Source organism: Solanum dulcamara, chromosome 3, assembly GCF_947179165.1.
Source record: "Solanum dulcamara chromosome 3, daSolDulc1.2, whole genome shotgun sequence".
Lineage (NCBI taxonomy): Eukaryota > Viridiplantae > Streptophyta > Magnoliopsida > Solanales > Solanaceae > Solanum > Solanum dulcamara.
Window position 1 is genome coordinate 549,316 of NC_077239.1, and position 22,344 is coordinate 571,659.

General features: G+C 36.0%; 2 protein-coding genes across 4 annotated transcripts; one reads left to right on the top strand and one right to left on the bottom strand.

Moving 5' to 3' along the window:
* The first annotated feature begins 1,827 nt into the window (after positions 1-1,827).
* On the top strand, positions 1,828-3,261 carry LOC129881958 (pentatricopeptide repeat-containing protein At2g22410, mitochondrial). The gene has a single exon (XM_055956070.1). It carries the CDS (start codon positions 1,828-1,830, stop codon positions 3,259-3,261), a length of 1,434 nt encoding a protein of 477 aa, XP_055812045.1.
* Positions 3,262-3,762: 501 nt separating this feature from the next.
* On the bottom strand, positions 3,763-22,078 carry LOC129882039 (uncharacterized). Of its 3 annotated transcripts, none has more exons than XM_055956160.1 (17): positions 21,964-22,078; positions 21,701-21,829; positions 19,952-19,997; positions 19,692-19,861; positions 19,439-19,556; positions 19,258-19,340; positions 17,144-17,203; positions 16,686-16,943; positions 15,601-15,697; positions 15,206-15,256; positions 14,994-15,074; positions 11,539-11,610; positions 9,687-9,749; positions 6,419-6,571; positions 4,469-4,526; positions 4,331-4,383; positions 3,763-4,245 (listed from the first exon to the last, which is right to left on the bottom strand). In XM_055956160.1, the coding sequence occupies exons 2-17, from the start codon at positions 21,799-21,801 to the stop codon at positions 4,168-4,170; spliced, it is 1,542 nt and encodes a 513-aa protein (XP_055812135.1). In that variant the 5' UTR covers positions 21,802-21,829; positions 21,964-22,078; the 3' UTR covers positions 3,763-4,167. The 3 variants fall into 3 exon arrangements, with proteins under 3 accessions (XP_055812135.1, XP_055812137.1, XP_055812138.1); XM_055956162.1 differs by having other exon boundaries at positions 21,701-21,826; positions 21,964-22,057; XM_055956163.1 differs by lacking the exons at positions 19,258-19,340; positions 19,439-19,556.
* Positions 22,079-22,344: the final 266 nt, after the last annotated feature.

Sequence of the window (22,344 nt, forward strand, 5' to 3'; positions counted from 1 at the left end):
CTGGCTTCTGGTCAAAAAAAAAATGAAATCCTTATGGAACCCTCCATAAATACCTAGGGGATTATTACATGTAGCCTCGGCATGATACCCGATGCATTTATAGCATTAGTGACCGCATAAGTGAAATTAGGCGATTTTCACATTTTTCATATGTGTTTGCCCATTAAGATTTTGGTGAACTTGCTTCTGATCATTTTTTTTCCTAAACCATTATGGGACCCTCCATAAGTACTCGAGAGATCAGTATGTATAGTCTCGGCACGATCCATGATGCATTAATAGCATTTAAGGGTCGCACAAGCGGAATTAAGGAATTTTTTTATTTTTCATATGTTTTATCCAATGAATATTTTGGTGAATTGGCTTCCAGTCAATTTTTTTCGAAATCCTTATGGGACCCTCCATAAGTATTCGGGGATCAGTACATGTAGCCTCGGCACGATACACGGTGCGTTTATAGCATTTAAGGGCCCAGTAGAGGAATTAGATAATTTTCTCATTTTTTTTGTGTGTTAGCCCATAAATATTTTGGTGAACTGGCTTTCGATCAAATTTTTTCCAAAACCCTTATAGGACCTTTAATAAATACCCGAGAGATCAGTATGTGTAGCTTCGACATGATCTACTGTGCATTCATAGCGTTTAGGGGTCGTACAAGCAGAATTAGGTGATTTTTTTTATTTTTCATATGTGTTAGTCAATGAATATTTTGGTGAACTGGCTTCTGGTCAATTTTTTTGCGAAACCCTTATGAGACCCTCCGTAAGTATCCGATGGATTAGTAAGTGTAGCCTTGGCACGATTCACAGCGTATTCATAGCATTTAGGGGCCGCACAAGCGGAATAAGACGATTTTCTCATTTTTCGTGTGTGTTAGCCGATAAATATTTTGGTGAACTGGCTTCCGTTCAATTTTATTTCGAAACCCTTTTGGGAGCCTCCTTAGGTACCCGGGGATCAGTATATGTAGCTTCGGCACGATCCACAACGCATTTATAACATTTAGGGACCGCACAAGCGGAATTAAGCGATTTTCACATTTTCATGTATGTTAGCCCATGAATATTTTGGTGAACTGACTTTCGATCAATTTTTTTCTGAAACCCTTCGTAAGTACCTAGGGATCAATACGTGTGGTCTGGTGAATAGTAATCATAACAATTCTAATATAGCAAAATTCCTTATCGGATAAGTTTTGACTAATAGATATTATGTGACAGTAACTTAAGGAGAATTTTGACTCAAGCAAATGTAAGAAAGCAAACGAACAAAACAAATAATTGATTTTATATTTACACAATTATAATTTTCCTTCGAGGAGATTTCAGATGAAGCTTTTACGCCCCTCAAGCTCCCATGTGTTCAACCCCAATTACAAAGCTTCTAAAACTAGCTACCAATCCACACCTTTTCCTTATACAAAACTGTACAAATATGAAACATCTCATGAAATTTCATGCCCATTTCATCACAAATGGCCTTTCAAATGACACCCTTTTCCTCAGTGCCATTCTTTCTTTTACAGCACTTTCTCCTACTGGAAATTTAGCATATGCCCATTTGGTTTTTAACCAAATTAATTCACCCAATACTTTTATGTTCAATACTATGATTAGAGGTTATGGTTCTAGCTCTAATCCAAGAAAAGTAATGAGTTTTTACATCAAAATGTTGCGATATGGTTTTTTTCCTAATCATTATACTTACCCTTTTGTGATTAAAGCATTGTGTAGGACTCAAAGTTACATTCTTGGTGAAGCATTGCATTGTTCTGTGATAAAATTTGGGCATGTTTTGGACCTTCATATAGCAAATTCACTTCTACATATGTATGCAAAGTTTGGGTTTTTCGCCAAGATCATGTATCTGTTTGATGAAATGCCTGAACCAGATGTAGTTTCTTGGAATGTGATTATTGATGATCTTGGTAAAAATGGTTGTTTTGATGAGGTTTTGGCTGCGGTTAATGAGATGTGTTGGAATGGGGTTGAGCCTAACGCGGTTACATTTCTTGGACTTGTTTCGTGTTCTTTGAAAATGGGGGATTTTGGTTTAGGTAAGTTGGTACATTTGTATATTATGAAGAGAGGAATACACATGAGTGAAAATCTTGTTAATGGGTTGATTGATATGTATGCGAAGTTTGGAGATATGGAGTCTGCTGAGAAGTTGTTCGATAGGATGCAGATGAAGACGGTTTTCTCATGGACTTCACTTCTTGATGGTTTTATACAAAAGGGTGAACTAGAAAGAGCTGGTGTTGTTTTTCATCAGATGCCTAAGGATACTACTGCTTGGAATGTCATGCTTAGTGGGTATTCCGAGGCAGGTGATATGAGTTCAGCAGAGACAATCTTTCGAGCAATGCCAGATAGAGATTTAGTCTCATGGAACACTATGATTCTTGGCTATACTCAGAACAAGATGTATATGAAGTCCTTAGAGTTGCTAAGAGAAATGCTCGGGTTTGGACTGAAACCTGATCGGATAACATTAGTTGGGTTGTTCTCAGTGTGTGGATATGCAGGTGTACTGTTTATCGGTGAAGCCATCCATTCTTTCATGGAAAAACAGAACATAAAGGAAGAAGAAGTTGAAGTAGCCTTGTTGGATATGTATAGCAAGAGTGGTGATCCTGAGAAAGCTCTTAGAGTATTTTACGCGATACGTAGAAAATCAGTGTTGGCTTGGACTAACATGATCGTCGGACTAGCAATGAATGGTCTTGCAAATGAAGCTCTTATGTTGTTCCATCAAATGTGTGATGAAGGAACAGGTCCTAATGAGATAACATTTTTAGGTGTTTTATGTGCTTGCAGCTATGCAGGTTTAGTTAAAGAAGGCAAATGGCTGTTCAATGCTATGAGTAAAGTACATGGCATTACACCAAGATCTGAGCACTATGGTTGTATGGTTGATCTTCTAGGCCGGGCCGGTTTGCTTAAAGAAGCAGAGATGTTTATTCATGATATGCCTGAAAAGGCTGATGCTGGCATCTGGGGTGCCTTACTAGGGGCTTGTAGGATGCATGGTGAGGTTCAAATGGGTGAAAAGATAGCCAAGATTGTGACACAAATGGACCCGTATCACTCAGGACGTTACATTCTTCTCTCCAACATTTATGCTGCAGAAAACAGATGGCTTGATGCTGAAAAAGTAAGGAAGAAGATGAAAACTGAAGGTATACACAAAACACCAGGATTCAGTTTGGTTGAGATGAAAGGTGAAATGCACCAATTCATAGTAGGCAATCATTCTTAATGAGGAAATTTGCCAATTATGATGCATGTACTAAAGACACACTTTGACAAGTCTTAGCTCTTAATATGTGTTAGCAAAGAGAGATCGAAGACAAAGATTTTCTGACTCTGTGCGAGCACTAGATGGAAAAGACAGATAAAGGAACAACCCAATGGAAGAGCATACCTCAAGGGGCACCAATCTCCCCTAGCAAAGATCTATCTGCTCGAAGGAAAATACTTGAGTATTGCACTTCAGGGTAAAGAGTTTCTTCTCCTAGTAGACTTAAACTATGGTGCTTACGAAAGATTTTAAGATCTTTGTTTAGTTTGTTTCCAATGTACAAAAAAAAAGGGGAGTCCACTGTGGATACACAGCTTTGAGCTAACAAAATGACACAGAAAACGTTGTATTTCGACTTCTGTTCCTTGTAATATTCTTCTTTCAATGAGACATGAGATGATTCAACCGAGCCAACCGAGTATAAAATATAAGCAGGCATTATAAGTAACACCAATGAGGTGCTTCATAAGGAGCTAAGAAAATGTGATTGATAGTAACATAATGTAACCAAGTAAATTGCAGATGATAGACTAGTAGTACAGAATATAAGAGATTCTGTGCAACAGAAAGGCTGTTTGATCCCAGAGTTACAAATAAGCTTCAAGTAATTGTGTTCCTTAAACTGTATGAAATAGTAAACATTTGTATCAAGAGTTGCAGTTGAGCTGATATTGAAACTACACTTTCTTTCCTCTTTAAGACCATAGTTTCCTGGGTCTTTTCTTTTCGTTCAGCGCATCCTTCTCCCTCGTTGTACCTTCAATCTCCTTTTTGGCATTTGCAAGTCCAAAATTTAGAGGCCATTTTAGGCCCATATAACTTGGATATGCAAGCCAAGAGCAACAACCAGGGCAACTAGGGAGGTCACTCAATTTCAGAGAATGCACCTGGATGAAATATTTTGCACAATGACTGAGAAGCAGCTTCTATTCTTGATAGATCCTACAGCAACACAACAAATTCATTCAACTTGATCGAAAGAACATGCTTCAAAACCATGTGACATCTTCGGTAAGAGGTTACTTACCTTTCCTTCGAATGTAATTATAAGAGGGCCTTCTCTTGATTCGCGATAGCCTCCTTCATATCCAAGAAAACAGGTAAAGTTATTATAATTGGACGGAGAGAAAAACTGGACGGGCAGCAGGGGAAACAATCAATTTACCAATGTAAAGATCAGGAAACTGAGCACAAAGCTTTGACAGAGGTTGAGCAACTTCAACCTGCAATACAAAGTGATTATGCAATAGGACAAAATACAAGAGAGTAAATAATTATTTGTAATGTCATTATGTTATAACTGAAACTTAAAACTTAATCATAATGACCCACTCAAAATGAAGAAAAGAGAACAACGGAATAAATAAACTGCGCCCAACTATTCTAGAAGGTTAACTAGGAAGAATTAATAGAAATTATATTGATGAGCGAATTTGTATATTGTTACCAACAGTATCTGTAATGATGATTGCATGATAACTAAAATATGGAGCAGGTTTCCTTGCATTTATGTATTTGTGTAGAATGTTGGCAGCACATTAGATAAAAGTTATGCAGGCACGCATTTTCTATTTATAGCATACTCCAACCCCAAATGTCTGTATCCAGGTGACTGCCATACAATGAGCAAAGATCTGCAAGTGCTTTCCATGATCAAAAAATATTCTCTATGCCTTTACAAATGCAAAAAACTTTCAAGTAGGATGTATCTTTCTGGGGAAAGCTGTTTTGTTCACTTCCAAATTCTTTACATACATGCTACAATTGGTTATGACTTGTGAGCAATCCATCATGAAGATATAAATATCAGTTCTACATATGTACATGTGACAGATGGAATCAGATTGATGCCCAAGACATAACATTCTCTTATATCTACGGTATCATCAGATCATCCCGGACACTAACAATTTAGCAGCAAGAGGCATGATCTTGACGGCTAAGAATCTCAGGAAGGGGAACATTACTTATGTAAGTTGGTGTTTAAGTAAAAGGGTTTGGGTGAAGATGTCGACCACGGACCACCTTCTCATTCATTGCCGGTAGCATCGATACTATGGTGGGAAATCCTAGATTGTTTCTACATGATTTGGTACCTTTTCAGTGATGCTAAGCACAGTGAGAGAGGTAATGTTCAGCTGGAATTATGGTAGAAGGAGAAGACGAAGAGCAATGGAAGCTTGTGCCAAAGAAAGAGGAACGCTTTTGTCCTTTCCATTCACTCGGATTTCTTCCGTTTCATCGATTTTGTCCGGATCCCACCCTTCTTCCGAAAAAAGGGAAGTGCTCCCCGCCGGTTGTTGGAACGACGCGAGCCAGGCCGGGTCTCGATTCAGAAAGATGAAGGGCCCAAAAGTCTAAATAGGGGGTGCAAAATTCCCCATCTCATTGGGGGCGGAAAACGAATCCCTTTCTAGTTGCTCTGGAACAATTAGGAGATTCTATACAGGGTTTTGCTGGCATAGAGATGAATTTTGTTCGGTTGAGGAATAAGTCTTTTTACTTAAAAATGGTAACAGTAGTTAAGTAGTTTTATCTCTAATTTCTTTTTGGTGCACCATATTGGTTCCTTTATGTATAGAAGATTCAATGTTGTTCGTAGAAAATCATCTCTTTTGTAGGTTTTTTGCTATACTGCTTGTATACGGACATGTTTCTTGCCCAAAAATTCATAAAATTTATTACTTTAACAAAAGAATATAGGTAACTAGAGATTTGTACATTCTTCACGAAGACTAGCTGACATGAAACTTAAATTCACTTTTCAGAACTAGGATCTCAGAAATAAATCTAAAATTTGTCAGGAATAATTAATAACTTCTCAGGAAACATAGAGACCATCATTTTCCAAAACACCAAGAAGAGTCCCCATAAGAAGGGCCAGAAGTCTTCTGGATCACTCTGGGATGCCATCAAACATCTTTTCCTAACAAGAATACTGTGGAAGAAACGAAACTTGGAAAGGCACTTATTAGCGCATGCTGAAAAAGGATTCAAGAATACTAATGGTATATCAAAGGAAATGACTCTTGTAGTTCACAATATCACACACCAACAAGGAAAGTTAAAAAAAGAAGCAAAAGGAGAATCTAAGAAAGGGTTCCTGAGAACTCACATCAGAAAGAGTTGTTGCAAAGCATTTTGATACAAATGGATCTATCAGTTCCAGGATGTCATTAGATTTTGCCAATTCAATCAGACAATCCCATTGCCGATCCATCTCTACAGCATTTGTTGCAGTGAGAACAATCACATTATGGCACTTGATCTACAAAGGTAATGCACATGGTCAAAAAGTTTCTACTTCGTAAGTATCTTAAACAAATAGGTAAAGAGGCATCAGCAACAATATAACAAAGACATAAAACAGCCCCATGAAATTAAAAGATTAGAGAGGGAGAAAAAATAGAGGAAATCGAGGCAAAGAAAAGGTAGGTTCACTATCAGTAATCAGCTTTTTTGATTTTGTTAACCACATTGACAACTTTGAATAAGCCAACAAAACTACTAGTGCTACGTAAGAACATTCATTTACCTGTCATTTATAGTGATCCAATTTCTTCACTTCTTAAAATATTAGGGTTTCCTATTTTCTTATTCTTTAATAAAATTAATCTATTTTCTAACAACTTCAAAGGAAAATAAGTAACGTAGGAGAAGGAAAATTACAATCAAGCAGCAGCACTAGAATTATCTAGAATGGAAAGGTTGCAACAGTAACAAAACTATGCCTCAATTCCAAAATAGTTCATATGATCACCCACATCCATTCTGCTCTATTTTAGCCTTCGTCTATATGAATCACCCATATCTATTTGCCTCTATTTGAGCCTTTTTTCATTCAAATACTCAATAATTTGACTTTTAAGATGAATTAGATATTTTCTAAAACTAAAGGTTCTCTTAATCTCATACTTATTCTTATACACTAACATACAAATCTTCAAATATCACTGATAAATGCCAGACTTAAGGTAAATAAAACAACACAGCTAAGTAATGGATTCTCGCTTTATATGAATCCAATACTGTGTTTTTTCTTTGCTACATTCACATGAATTCCAAAAATGTAGAAATTTTGAGTTCAAAATTTCTCTTATTGTGATTTTAGGTCCACCTCATTCCGGTTAATAAATGCAATCATCATATTGTCGCATGAACTGATGGGTACATTTAAGATCTGCATATGACATGAACAAACCATCTGCGGAGGACTGATTCACAGAGGATTCTCCTTCTTTTTCAGAAAAAGATTCCAAGAGCAATCTTCTATCATTTTTATTCTGTGTGCTACTTGAATCTTCTCATGATGTGATATGTTCTCAGCTTGTTTAATTTTGGGTTGTCACAATCCATCTTAAAACTGAATTTATATGACACTCATTTTGGGTTTTGTTGGACCTTTTAGGCCCAAAACTCATTCTCATGTAACATTGTTGGTTTCTCAACAATTCTATAGAACTTGCCTTTCCCTTTACTACGTATCGATCCTATTTATTTTGTGTTACAACTTACATCTCTATCTATTATTCCATTATCTAGAATTCAAACTTTTATGCACAAAAATGCAAAAGAATAATAGCGTAGAAAAATTTAATTGACAAAGTAGTGATGAAATCTTTTCTTCAAGAGAAATTAAATAATTTTAGAGCTCATTGGTTGAAGTAAAAGACTTACGATATACTCAACGCACAGAGACTGAAGGATTTGAAAGGAACATCTAAGAAAATTCCTCTCTAGCTCCACGAAGTAGTGGTAAGGTCTGTGTACATTCTACCCTCCCCAGACCTTACTTGTGGGATTTCATTAGGTATGTTGTTGTATATAAGAAAAAATTGACAACTTAATTAAAAAATTACCAAACCTTCATTTTTTTAATCCAAACAGAAATGTCAACACAACATACTAAAATAGAATGCCACAGCCCAGGCCCAACTACCAAAGTGTTGTTCTCTTTGACATGACTCTTCTAGGCCCCCTCAAGGCAGTTGGACCCAACGGTTTTGCCCCTCTGGGCTTTTTTTTTTACCTAGACAATTGAATCCTGAACTCACATGCCCTTGGACTTCTCTTCCCCCTCCAGTGAGTCCAACTTTGCAACACATCCTTCACTGTGCCCGGCATCACCCATTGCTTTCCAAACACATTAAACACCACCCGCCATAACCGATTTGCCACTTTACAAAGCAATAGTAGATGGTCTACATCTTCACTGGAGTTTTTGCACATAAAACACCAATGATCCTCCTCTTTCTCAAATTTTCCACTATCAAGATCACACCCCTTGCTGCTAAACACAAAAACACACCTTCTCGATACTTTAGGAATCCAAATAGCATCCCATTCCAATGTGGATTTGCCTAAGGAAAGTGTCATTGCATACCTTTGTCTGAATTCAATCGACAACGGCCTGTGGATTATTACATAGAAATTCTTGTGAAATAGATGCTTTCCTCATTAGAAATTAACCATCACCATAAAAACCCTTGGTGACAAAAGAAAGAATCATTAGGAGATTCATACTTTAAGTAATGACTTCAATGGACAAGCAGGAATATACTTGGTAGGCAAACCAAACAAGTCCCAAGCCCTCTCCTCCCAACAGAGAACAAGAAAGGAAGGTAAAATTATAGACGTATGCCTATTCAGGTGTATAGACTCATACTTGAAAATGTCGCTGGCCAAACCTTGCCGACAAGAGGAAGAATCTTTAGAAGATTTATACGTTAGATAATGAAAGAAATGACATGAGCAAAAAATAGTTTGTGGGTAAAACCAAACAAGTCTCAAGCCCCCTCCTGCGAACAGAAAAAAAAAAAGAAGAGGAAAGCTGAGTATATCTTTGTGCCTAGTTGGATGTAATAGTGTCAAGATTTAAAAACATCGTTGGCTGGATGTAAGAGTACTTTTATCAAGACAAGATGATAAAGAACTATACAAAGAAAACTATGAAAATCAAAGATGAGAGATTTGCATTTTATACATGTTGCTGCTTCCTTCACTTCAAACATAGTTCTTTTTTTACAAGGGGAAAAGTAAACAGGATCTAATAGATGTTTCGATTTGTCAAAAGAAGATCTAGACAGTTTCACCAATAAAATAATTCAGCCATGTCGACCCAATTGGACAGCTCTGCTGTAACACTAGTCTTCTTTATATAGAAGAAAAATTCATCTTATAGCTTGATACATTCAGCCGGTTTGGACCTTTTTTGTTGGATATTTTGCAATAAGTATAAAGTAGAAATGATTCAAAGCATAAGTTGGATAGCATTATAAATTCTCTGAGATAAAGAAAGCAGCATAGAGAAAGAACTTTTTTTCTGTGATGAAGCAAGAAAGAACTTAAAATAACCATTATATTTCAGATAATGGCCAACATACCAAAGGCACAGGCAGCTGTTCATGATGCAACAATTCTGTAATACCCTCAGGCAACAGTGCCATCTGGAATAGGAAAAGAAACAACAGTTTAACTGTGACTGGTACTCCGGTAGTGTAGCTAAAATTGTTCACAAATATAATCATACATCCAATGAAAAAAATTTATAAATAAGTATTTATCTTCCTTGCACTTATTTCATTTGTATCTTAACAGATTCAGTTCATGGGCAACAAGATGGTGCATAAGTTCAAACTACAGTTTTTGAAACAATCTCTCGATTGACAAGAGTTCCAGAAGAGCCTTGGAGAAAAGTATCAGGACTTGAAACTTTTGGAGTCAGGATTTTGAAGGTGCACGTTATCATCTCATTAAATGCATCTGAAATACTGATGCATCCTGTAGAACTTAGAAAAGTGATATCTCCAAACTTCTATTCTCCAATTTGTATCAGATATTAAATCAGAAGTTCAGGTTATTAGGTGCCTCAGATGTCTAATATATCGTGTATGAGAACTATACTGAAAAGACAACATTATTCAGCTAATTTAGCAATCAAGATACAGAAACTCAATTCAAAGTCCCAAGAAGAAAATAAATTCTGGTCATGTAAACTGGATTCACCAGCCTAACACAGAGCTCTTTCATTAACCTTGGGATCCCTAAACTTGCCTCCATTATTTGGTGCACACCTAAACTATCGATAGTCTTAATTAGCCCTGAACTTGGCAATTTGATACCGTCACCTCTCCCCACCCCCACACACACACCCCGCCACAACCCAGCGGTTTACATGGCAAAGAGCGTGGCTATAACATCTTTTAGGCATGTGGGAGTGACGAAAAGGCAAAAATACCCTTCCAAGTAGGGTTTTCCCAAACATTACTTGCCACGTGATCTTATACAATTGTTTATTTGTACCAATTGTGTATTTCTTCTTATTCAATATAAATTGCAGATTTTACCCTAACTGTGTGTTTATTTTTTATTTCTTCTTTAGTGCAATAGTTATTTGTTTTAACTGTGGAAAAAAATGGCTGAAATTCCATTATTTATAGTCGAACAACAAAAGTTTTAGCCTAAATAAGGGAATTCTAACTGTGTATTTCTGTTTTAGTTCTTATTTAGATGTAATGATTATTTGTTCCAACTGTGTACTTCTTCGGGCCAAATCTGTAAAAGTTCGGCTAGAATTTCATCATTCTAAGCCAAATAAGAAAAGGTTTAGCCAAAATAATGAAATTCCAACAATGTATTTCTTTTTATTCCTTCCGTAGATGCAACGACTGTTCCGATTGTGTAGTTCTTTTTCGGGCTAAATCCAAGAAAAAGCTTGGCTGGAATTTAATCATTTAAGCCAATTTAAAAATGGTTTCAGCCAAAATAATGAAGTTCCAGACAAGTTTTTAGCCAATAGAAGATGATCCGAAAAATTGATGGATTTAAAAAGGTATAAAAAGTTGTTTTGTTTTTTTATAAAAGCCATGTGGACAAAAAAAAACATGGCAGGTGTGTCTCTCGCCTTCATCAGGTGAGAACACCCCAAGGGGTAAAAGCCGAAGGTGTCAAATTGTCAAGTCCAGCGGGGTTATTTTGACTCACAATAGTTTAGATGTGCATTGAACAAATTGAACCAAGTTCAGGCAGATCCCAAGGAATTATACCCTTTACCTTTCAATCAATTCCTAACAGAATGTAAGGAGAAATTTCATAATACCAGTGCATCAGAAGGTAAGACTGAAGCACCAAACTTACTCTATTAGCACAGGTAAACCAAAATGATCCTACTCGAACAAGAAGTAAGACGATCCTGTCATTCTTTTCAACAATATTACTTTAAATAAAAGCCCTAACCTCATTCTTGTCACCAGAGCATTTTTCTCCTATGAGGTGCCTCAGATGTTCCTCAAATTCTTCATCAGGAGCCTGAAAAGAAAGATTTGACACTGAAACATCAGCGAGAAGTGGAATATCAAATATCATATCTGAAAATACTTCATAAATATCAGAATCTGACGAAACTGTTGTATCTGTTAAACATGGAAAATAACACAAGGATTAAAAATTTTAAAACAGTTATGACTATTCAGAGTATTTTAACAGATTATAGTTGTGTTTATTGTAAAACCCCGAAAATTCAAACCTTCAAGTTGGACCAAGATTGGAAGTTTGGGGACCACCTGAGGATTTTAAAGTCAAAAAATAATTAAATGGACTAAGATGAGTGTGAAAAGTACATTGGGCAAAAGGATGAACGCCCAAAATGATTTAAGAGTTTAAAATGTGACGACGACGATTAAAAATAATGTCTTTGTGTGCCAAGGGAGCTATGAACTAGTACCATATTGCATTGGTGTACTGGGAATGATTTAAGGGCTAAGGATAGCCCTATCACAAAGTCGAGTTGGAAGCAATGTCACAGACTAAAACTTCAAACTAGCTCGCACATGCCCCAACTTCAAACAAGAATATCTCCAGGGTTATATGGTGAATTACCTATCAAATTAAAGGTTTGAGAATCTAGTTTCCAATGCATCAAACCGTTCGTCAATCTGAAATTTGTACACGAAGGTTCGAAGATTTTACTGAACGTATTTGATAAAGTACAAATTTGTGTAGCGCAAAGTACAACCCCCAAAGCAGTTGAGTGTGTATTAATATAAAATGTCACAGGGATTAGAACCCATGTGATATAAGCATAGGCACCAAAAAGCATAAAGTATAACACCTTTCTTGACCTTCTTGGCAAAGATCAAGGAGACAAATGAAAGTAAAAGTGGGATCCACCTAGGCAAAGGATTTTTAGTACCCCAAATTAAAAAAAATTGAGCTCATTTTCTCCTCGCTCTCATTTCGAACCAGAGCTATATAGCTCCAATTCTCAGTCTTTTCTCCATCTTCAAGGTAAGCGATTCCTAAGATCAACCATGGTTATTCCTTCTTTGATTACGCGATTCTAATGTCGATTTCTCATCGGATTATAGCGAATGGAAAGATTTCGTCCAAAGGATTAAAGAGGAAATATTGACTGGGAAGTCATGCCATAACGTCTCATTTTGACATTCATGATGTTAGACATCTCAAATAGAGGAATTACGAACTTGACGAGGAGACATGGTGAACATATAGCAACGAAGAAGCAATAAAGACATACATGATCATGGGAGTACATAATATGGAATTCCTACATGATCAACGAAGTTCAGACTTGTAGATGAAAACTTCGAATAGGAAGTCATGTCATAGGAGGATAATGAGAGGAATTAGCCTTTCATACCTTGATTCCAATCCTTAGGTACTACGACAATCAAGATACTCCTTTACAACTTTAATCTACAATAATAGTCTTTTTTGGGACTCATGTTAGTGAGCAAACATCGCTCAAGCCATTTAGGCAACTTGCCGAACAATAGATGAGCTCCAAGGTACTTTAACAATGGAGTTACTCCACACCCATCATTTCTCCTAGTTCACAACATCACACAAACCTCTTACGAGGCCAACCAACACCTTCCCAATCACCACAACAACCAAACCAGCCCCTACACACAATCTTCCTCAATTCATCTCTTACAAAAATCAAGACTTGGACTCACAGCTTCCAATCACTGTCCTGTGAGTCCCAACTATAGAACATACTAAAAATCCTTACATAAATCCATAGATATAGTTGGAAGAAGATTCTTACCTTTATTAATCAAACCTTAGAAACTCTTTACTTGAATGCTTTGGAGTTTGGACGAAATCCTTCGATTCGCTATAATCCGACAAGAAATCAACATTAGAATCACGTAACGGACAAAGGAATAAATCATGGTTGATCTCTTACCATGAAAATGGAGGAGAGGAGAGTGAGAACTGAAGTTATGGAGATTTGGGCCAAATAAGAGAGATGAGAAAATGAGCACAAAAAAATTAATCTGGGGTATTATAAATCCTTTGCCTAGGTGGACCTACTTTCACTTTTCATTTGTCTTCTTGATCATAGCCCAAAAAGTCAAGAAAGGTGTTGACCTTTATGCATTTGTTGCCCATGTTTACATCACATGGGTTCTAACCCCCATGTGACATATACACACTTAACTGCTTTATAAATTGCACTTCGCGCTACGCAATTTGTACTTTAACAAACACCTTTTAGTAAAATATTCAAAACTTCATGTACAAATTTTGGATAGACAAACGGTTTAATACATTGGAAACTAGACTTGAAGACCTTAATTTGACAAGTAATTCACCTCATAACACTTAATAATCTAAGAGATATGATTGTTTGAAGACGGGACCAAGTGCAAGCTTATTTGGGATAATTGTCCATAGCCTAGCTTCCAAGTCGACTTTGTGCTAGAGCTCTCTTTAGACCTTAAATCACTTCCAACACACTTACCATACTTATTATCATGACCATACGATATGGTACTAGTCTGTAGCCTATCTTGGCGCACGGAAACATTATTTCTTGTCATTGATGTCCGTACTTTAAAGACATGAATCATTTTGGGCCTTCATCTTTTTGCCAAAATACTTCCACACTCGTCCAGTTGTCCTAGTTCATATAATTACTTTTTGACTTTAAAATCCTCTTGGGGTCCCCATGCTCTTGTTTTGGTGTGATTTTCAAGCTTCGAATTTACGGGATCTTGCATAGTATGTACAAGTCATGTTCATGAATTTTGAGTTAACTCTCCACTATTGCCTATGAGGCCCACTGACTTATTATTTTGTACTAACAGCTTCCATGTGTATAACAACTGTATCTTTTCATGTTAGAAAAGGTCCAAGGCACTGTTTCATGTCGATTGCATGTATATGTTCAGGTTAAGTTGGTTCACTCGGTGAAGTTCTGGTACTAAAGTTGAGGCACCGAGTGTCGGTCCGCACCAGGTTTGGGGCCTGACATTTACATAATTAAAACTACAAAAAAAATCATATGTGCAGCTATAAGAACACATAATCATAGACATCTATGCATACATTTACCAATAAAATATCTAGGTGACTTTACCATGGTAATCTAAGATTAGATGTTTAATCATCTTTCCCTTATTATTTTCTTCTCAACTTATAAGACTTGTTCATTTGACCTTCACCTTCAAACATTCTTCTCTCAGACACACAACAAAAGCTAATGACGGAAGTTCTTTTGAAATATCACACACATGGGCCATCAAGTTTGCGACATATGCCATGTCAAACAGGCATGGGAATCAATTTGCATGTTACAGAGCCAAATCATTCAGAAGCTATTGCTCAGGCTAAGAAATGAAATCAAAAGCACGCAAAGGACTGAGTAAATCTATATCATGTACCATGCGAACACCAAAAGCTTTTGCCACTCCTGCTACAGTAACATCTGAATGTAATGGTCCGATCCCACCATATATAAATACCTGTAGGAGGACAACAATTTGAAAACCTTATGCTTAAAGAAGCTGGCAATATTTTCTCACCAACGAGTGCAGACATACAAAACTATTTGCAGACTGGTCCACAATATAATCCACGATTGACAAATGCTTACCATATCATCTGTGGACTTCCATCTCTCTACTTCCTCGGCTACAGAATCTATCTGAAATTGAGAGGATGAGATTACAAATGAGGACTAAAATAACATTCACATTATAAATGTTTAAGGTTCCTCAAGTGTTGAACTATTGAGGTGGGAAACAAAGGAAAAAGATGCTGCTTCAAGAAAGCAATTATAATGGACTGTTCTAGCTAACAATTGGCTTTGGAATGGTCCAATGAATCTTTTCCAATTACTAGGGAGATATTTTATTAGGCTATAGGTTTCTTCTTAGCAACTTATTAGAGAAAATTTGAGATTTTTATTTCTAGCGTTGGACTTTTTTTTTTAACTGTTTGCACAATTCAAGCAGACATTGCAAAAGCTTCCAAATACATATTACTTACATCGTTTCGAGTCACAGTAACTCGCGATACTGCCCAACCAATAGAATGGAGCTTTTTACACAACATAGAACCCAACTTGTCCTCTACAGTGCCAAACCTGAGCTATGGAACCAAGAGAAAGATATATGATAAGCAAGCAGATGCAGAGAGCAACAAAAACTAGATTTTTGGTTCAGGTGAATACACATTCACTTGACTCCAATCTTATTAGCTTTCTCTTCAAATGGGAGAGGTTAACATAGACCAAACTGAAAATAAAGACTATATTTATGCATTACATGTAAGCGCAGACTAACTTTTCCTATTGATATAGTTTACCAATCAAAGAAAACGTCTGCTTAGACAAATGCATAGAAATTTGACAGTCTCCTTATGTCCATCCGATTGCCAAAAAAGTATGTCAAAAATTGTTAATGAGACCCATCAAAATGAACCCAAGACCAAGCTCAGCCCTTCAAGTCACTGTCTTGACTAATGACTATAGAAAAATCATATCCATTTAATCAGAAAATACTAGAAAATTCAAAATGAAATTTTGTAATATGAGAAGCCAATGTCCTTTACACTTCACAATAAGATTGCTGTATTCCTTCTGGATTATAGACTGAGGACTGAGGTGTTTAATTTAGAGGGGGTAATTTCTTCTGTTGTAGAGGATAACTTGGCAAAGATCAGCTCAGATAACTGGATGAGGAACAACTATGTGCTTGCAGAATTCGATTTACTTGCAGGAAATCTAGTTCCCCGAGAGATTCATTGTGTTTTATTTTTTTTGACAAGAGAATTGAAATGTCAAGAATTCGAATCTTGTTTCAAGAACAACTAAAGTACGTTCAGGTTCATCAATTTACTTCTTATAATAAATACCCTATCCGATCACAAAGAACCAGCAGATAAAATATGTAATCATGACAGATCAATTGAAAATTTAAAAGACGAACACACACTAGAAGAGAATATGAAGGATAAAAATATAGCACAAATCCAACAAATGTTACAAATAACGAGAAAAAGACATTTAGAAAAGAGCATATCAGCATGATACAAGAATCATCAAATACAACTGTCAAGCAACAATAACTTACAAAATTTCATCCCCCACAGTAATAATGGAGGCAGTAAGCATGCTACCGGAATTCAAATTCTCCATTTTCAGTCCATTGCTAATAGAAGATAATTTCCCGCAAACCACAGAAGGGTTCTTCTTTGCTCTTCCAGCCCTTTCTAATCTTCCATCAGCGAGTAAATAGGCAGGTTTAAACTTCTCTTCACTACTGGCGGACTTCCTAGTGCACAAAAGGGCATTAGGCACAGTATCATGAATGCTGCCGATTGAGGTATACCTACAAGAGCAGTAAAACAAATAGATGCTCAAATCAATGAGAGCGCCTCTGGAAATTGGAGTTCAAAAGTATAATTTATGAGTATAAAGTAGCAGGAATCACAGCACCAATATATAAATCCCATTAATGTCATCTTTTTTGTGTAATGCAGGATGATGAATCCAAGTGATAAATTTTGAAGTAAAACAACAGAAAATTACCCCTGATCATAAAGAATGCAGTACCGAACCTTGCATACCAATAGGAACGCCCATACATCTCTGTCGTAACAAATTTTGCAGGTTAGTCATTTTAATTCATCCAAAAGGAGAAACAAACAGTAAAATGGATGATCGAGATCATTAAAAATACACAGAAGCATGGCATATCAAATCAAAAAAAAATTGCTAAATGAACATTTTCCATTGAAACGGCATACAAAACCCTGAAAAGGTGAAATAAGTGATGTAGCCAATTCAACAAGGGTGAGTATTGAGAGAAAATCAGCCAAATAGTTTGTTCAGAATGAGATAATGACTACGAGCCTGTTTGGATTGACTCATCTTTAGGTGTTTTTAAGCCAAAATAGCTTTTAAGCACTTTTGTAGTGTTTGGGTAAGATAAGAAAGTGCTTTGAAGCACTAGTTTTTAAGCTAAAATAACAAAAATAAGTCAAAAGTCATAAGTTAGAATTTCTAACTTATGGCTTATGCTTATAAGCCATAAGTAATAAGTCCATCCAAACAGGCTTTAAAAGTTTGGCCATCCCTATATTTAGCTGGATTATAGTGAATTTCAAACCTTATGAGTTGTTCCCAAGATTAAACTTTTCTTTATTATTTCTTGGTGCCAGGATAATTGCAAACAAAATCACATGTAATGCTTCAAAATGATAGTGAAAGAACATTCAATAGAACTATTTGATCAGCAAAATGTTATAATCTACAGTGTACCTGCATTGACATAATTAATCAATTAAATATAATGGAAACCACACATTCAGCACTTGCCATGATCAACAATTGAGGCAACATTCATCGCCAACCAAAGCATTTAAAAAAATTAAAGACAAAATTTGTTTGAGTTGTTTTAGTTCAAGCCATAATTTGTAACGAAGAATAAATGTTTTATACTCCTTGATTTTCTAGGCCATACATCAAATAAGTCAACCCAAGAACTGCCAATTCCAAAAGCTATGTCCACAAGTCCAGTATCTTTATAGTACTGCTAAAGCTAACCGACTTAGCATCTATCATGACCCTCCTCAGCTCCTTTTTAGACAAGGAGCAACATGCTTGATAATCAACAAGCTAATCCTCTTTTTCCTCCCTAATCCCCGTGGCATGTTGCCTTTCTTAGGTCTTCATGCATTTCATCAGAAAAGCAGTTCTTTTGTGCATCAATACCTCAAAAGTGCTATCATTAACACTAAAGTACATGAATTATTCTCCTATAGTTGGAGTCAACCAACAAATAACAAAAATAGTTCAAGTCAATCATTGTCTACTTTTAACATTTACGTGTTAACTCCATTTGGATTAATTGGTTTTAAATCCTGTTTTGTACATATATATAACCATAATCCTTGAAAAAATAAGCTTTAATCTCAATCCGATTTTCAATGGACTTGAAAGCTAGTATTTGCTCTTCAAATCCTTCAATTCTAGGGCTACAAATACTTCTAACAGTGTCTCCATGAAAAAATCATGGAGTTCACTTGAATGTCAATATCTACAGTATATTAACATTAATCTTTAAAAGCTTTTTGTCTTTATCTCTTTTCAGATGAAAATGGTGACGTATGCTGATAATTTATATCCTACTTTGGTTCACGTTTTAAAGCCTAAAAGAGTAAGATTGAGAACAGCTAGATTTTTCTTTTATTTCCTCTTTTATTTGCATTTGGTGAGGTTAAAGATTATTTACCTTCATCTGGTGAAGAATCTTAGTTCATCCATTCTTCATTATAATGTTCACTATCAGGGGTGAATTTATAGGGAAAATTTGGGGCACGTGAACCCGTGGTCTCTCCGTAAGACCAAGTATATTATGTATATATTTTCTCAATTAGTATAATATTATATGTTGGCACCCATGCTACAAGAACACTAAATGGTTCACTTAGTTGAAGGTTTGAGTTATTTACCTAGACTAGGGATCAATTCCCACTAAATACATTTTTTCCTTCTTTTTTTGTGGTGCACATGTTCGAGAAATCCTAGATTCGCCACCTTGATGAACCATCAATTTTACTGTATTACTCACTTAATTTATAATACACCATTTACTGCTCTTTTTTGCATGTATATGGAGTGTATATGAGGCATCGTCTAACCTGTATGACCAGTCCAAAATTGGGTTCACCCTCATGAAAGGTGGCCACCCAGGTGAGCTAGGTGAGAATTGCTCTTGACCTACCTGAAAGGTAGGTTCCATAAGCAGTGGTTAGCCACAAATCATACTGACCAAGATTTAGAAGATCATTGACTAGCTGGAATAATTAACTAAATATTTACTGCAGTAGGATCTCCGATTCGGACACCAAGAAAAATAGCTCGGATTGGATTAGCCTTTAGCAGAGCCTCTAGACCTGATTTAAAATCGAGTCTAATAATATCCATTTGTATGTCGTAACTGCAAGAGAAGGGTAATCAGGTCAAATGGTTAATAAAGGAAATGGCATCATCTATGGGGACACCATTGTACCAGCTTCTCTCTATGAAATTTTGTAGGGGAAGGGATCAAGGTAAACTAGCATTTCTCACATACATGGATGCAGCTTCATAAGTAAATGAGTTGATTTCAGGGAAAGCAGATGGACTCTCAAAATATATTGTTCTTATTGGGAATGTCTTTCCACCATCAGCTGCATCTCCTCCTGAATTGAATTCTTCAGCTTGATGTAGAAAACAGCCAGCCCTCAGCAGGTGAAGCAAAACCTGAATTAAAAAAGTTCATATATTTGGTCAAATATTATGAAAAACGAACTATTTAAACCTTCAACACCAAGAAACGCATAAAGAACTTACAGTAGAATCTTTCCCTCCGTTAAAGCTTAAAGCAACCTCTTGTACACTGTTAAGTGAAGGACATAAGCAATATCAAAAAGAGGAAATCGGAAAATGCTTAGCAAACTTCACCTTAAAAGGGAAGAGTAATAGTGATTGCTTTCATATCAACTCCTCTACCTTAGACACAAGTCCCTCCTTCCTGTTTTGCTACCCCACTGTCTAGCCTATCTTTCGAAGGAAAAAAATAAAAGGACCACTCTCTCTAAGAGACAAAAATACCATTTTCCAAAAGTCAAGTTATAAATAACGCTATTCTATATAATTTTTGAATTTTATGTGACACTTCTATACCTTTTCTCAATCGTGAAATAAGTTCACATGTTTCTGCCAAATCCAAATACAATAACTCATCCAAATTATCTTCCCTTAATATCTGAGAAATTTCAGCTAGGTCAATACAGCAAGGATAGAAGGTGTATAGCTTATGCATTCAAGGGTGTGAACTTGCTGTTGATGAAGCTGAACAAAAGACCATGGGAGACCAAAGTTACTATACTAGTAGGAGGATGCAAGGACAAAGTGGAATAGTTGAGATGCGCACATGCTAGCCCGAACACCACCATTATTAAAAAAAAAGGTAAGTATAACTTATTAATAATTCAATAACTTCGAATAAAAAGTGAAATTATGTGCATTTATTGCTCAGCAACAACAACAACAACAAACCCAGTGTAATCCCACAGGTGGAGTCTGGGGAAGGTGGAGTATCCGCACACCTTACCCCTACCTTGAGTATGCATTTATTGCTCAGCCAGCATAATATAAGGTTCTACGAAAATAATATGCTCTAATATCACAATGCAACAACAACAACAACATACCCAGTGGGATCCCACAAGTGGGGTCTGGGGAGGGGAGGGTGTACGCAGACCTTACCACTACCTCATAGAGATAAAGAGGTTGTTTCCGAAAGACCCTCGGCTCAAAAGACACATTCCCAGGTATAAGTAAAAATAAGTAAATAAATACATAAGTGAAATAAATAAATGCATATATATATACAGGGAAAGATAGAGCGAGCATATTGATAAAAAAAATGAATTATATGCTATACTCCCATCCAGAGCAAAAGAATTCACATTGATAAAGTGAATCCACATTCGCTGAGAACTTCCCTAATTCTATATTCGTGAGCATACAATCTAATAATGCAGTTGAATCAGTTAGTCTGACTAAGGTACAACAACAACATATCCATTGTAATCCCACAAAGTGGGGTCTGAAGAGGATAGAGTGTATGCAGATCTTACCCTACTTAGACGAAGAAAGGTTATTTCCAATAAACCCAAAGCTCAAGTAAACACAATCCAAAGCAATCCAGAAAAAAAAAAGTAACAAAATACAAGAAACAACAGATAATAACAAAAACAACATATAGTAACAAAAATTACAACAAAACAATACAATAGTCAAGGTACAAGGAATCAACACATAGTAACATCAATCGAAGGACAGAGAAACTACACAAGCAATACTATGACTACTAATATAAATGGACACCAAGACAATGCACCACTACCTCCTATCCTTCTACCCTAATTCGTAACCTCCAAACCCTCCTATCTAACTTCATATCCTCAGTAAGCTGAAACTGCATCATGTCCAATCTAATTACCCCTCCTCAATACTTTTTTGGGTCTAATTATACTGACAAAATGTGTATTAAACAACACAAAAGGATCAAAGCCTATGAATTTGGATACTTACGAATAAAGAGACAGTGCTCTTTTAATAACGTAAATGGCATTATTATACTTTGTCTTCAATCTTCGATCATCACATTCTCTAATTGCTTTATCGATCTCCATCTACAAGATTAAATTTTGAACCCTTCTACTGAAAAAAAAAACAAAAAACAAAATACCCAGAAATCAAAATCCCCAAAATTTCAATTAAATATGAAAACCCAGATTCAAAAAAAAAAAAAAAATTTAGATCAAGAAAACTTCTGGGTTTAGTAGAACTTTTACCTGGGTTTGAAGGGCTCAAACAGAAATGAGATTTTGGAGATTGAAGAATTTTTTTCAGTATAAAACAATGAGCTCCACAGATTATATATATCTACATATGTTTTCTTTATTTATAGGGGAAAAAAACAAAGTAAACCAAATGAATTAGAAGTTTTTTTTTAATAAAAAGACAGAGAAGAGAAGACAAATGGATTTTGCTTAATGAGTAATGTTTCTAATTCAAAGCACTCCACTATACATTGAATAGTGCTTTTCCATCTAATCTTGGTGTTTGGGATAACTTGAACGTATATGACTAGTTACTTGTTATTTCATATAAATATAAGTCAAAAAAAAATATAGAATATTGTAGATTAATAATAGTATGTCGAACAAGAATTC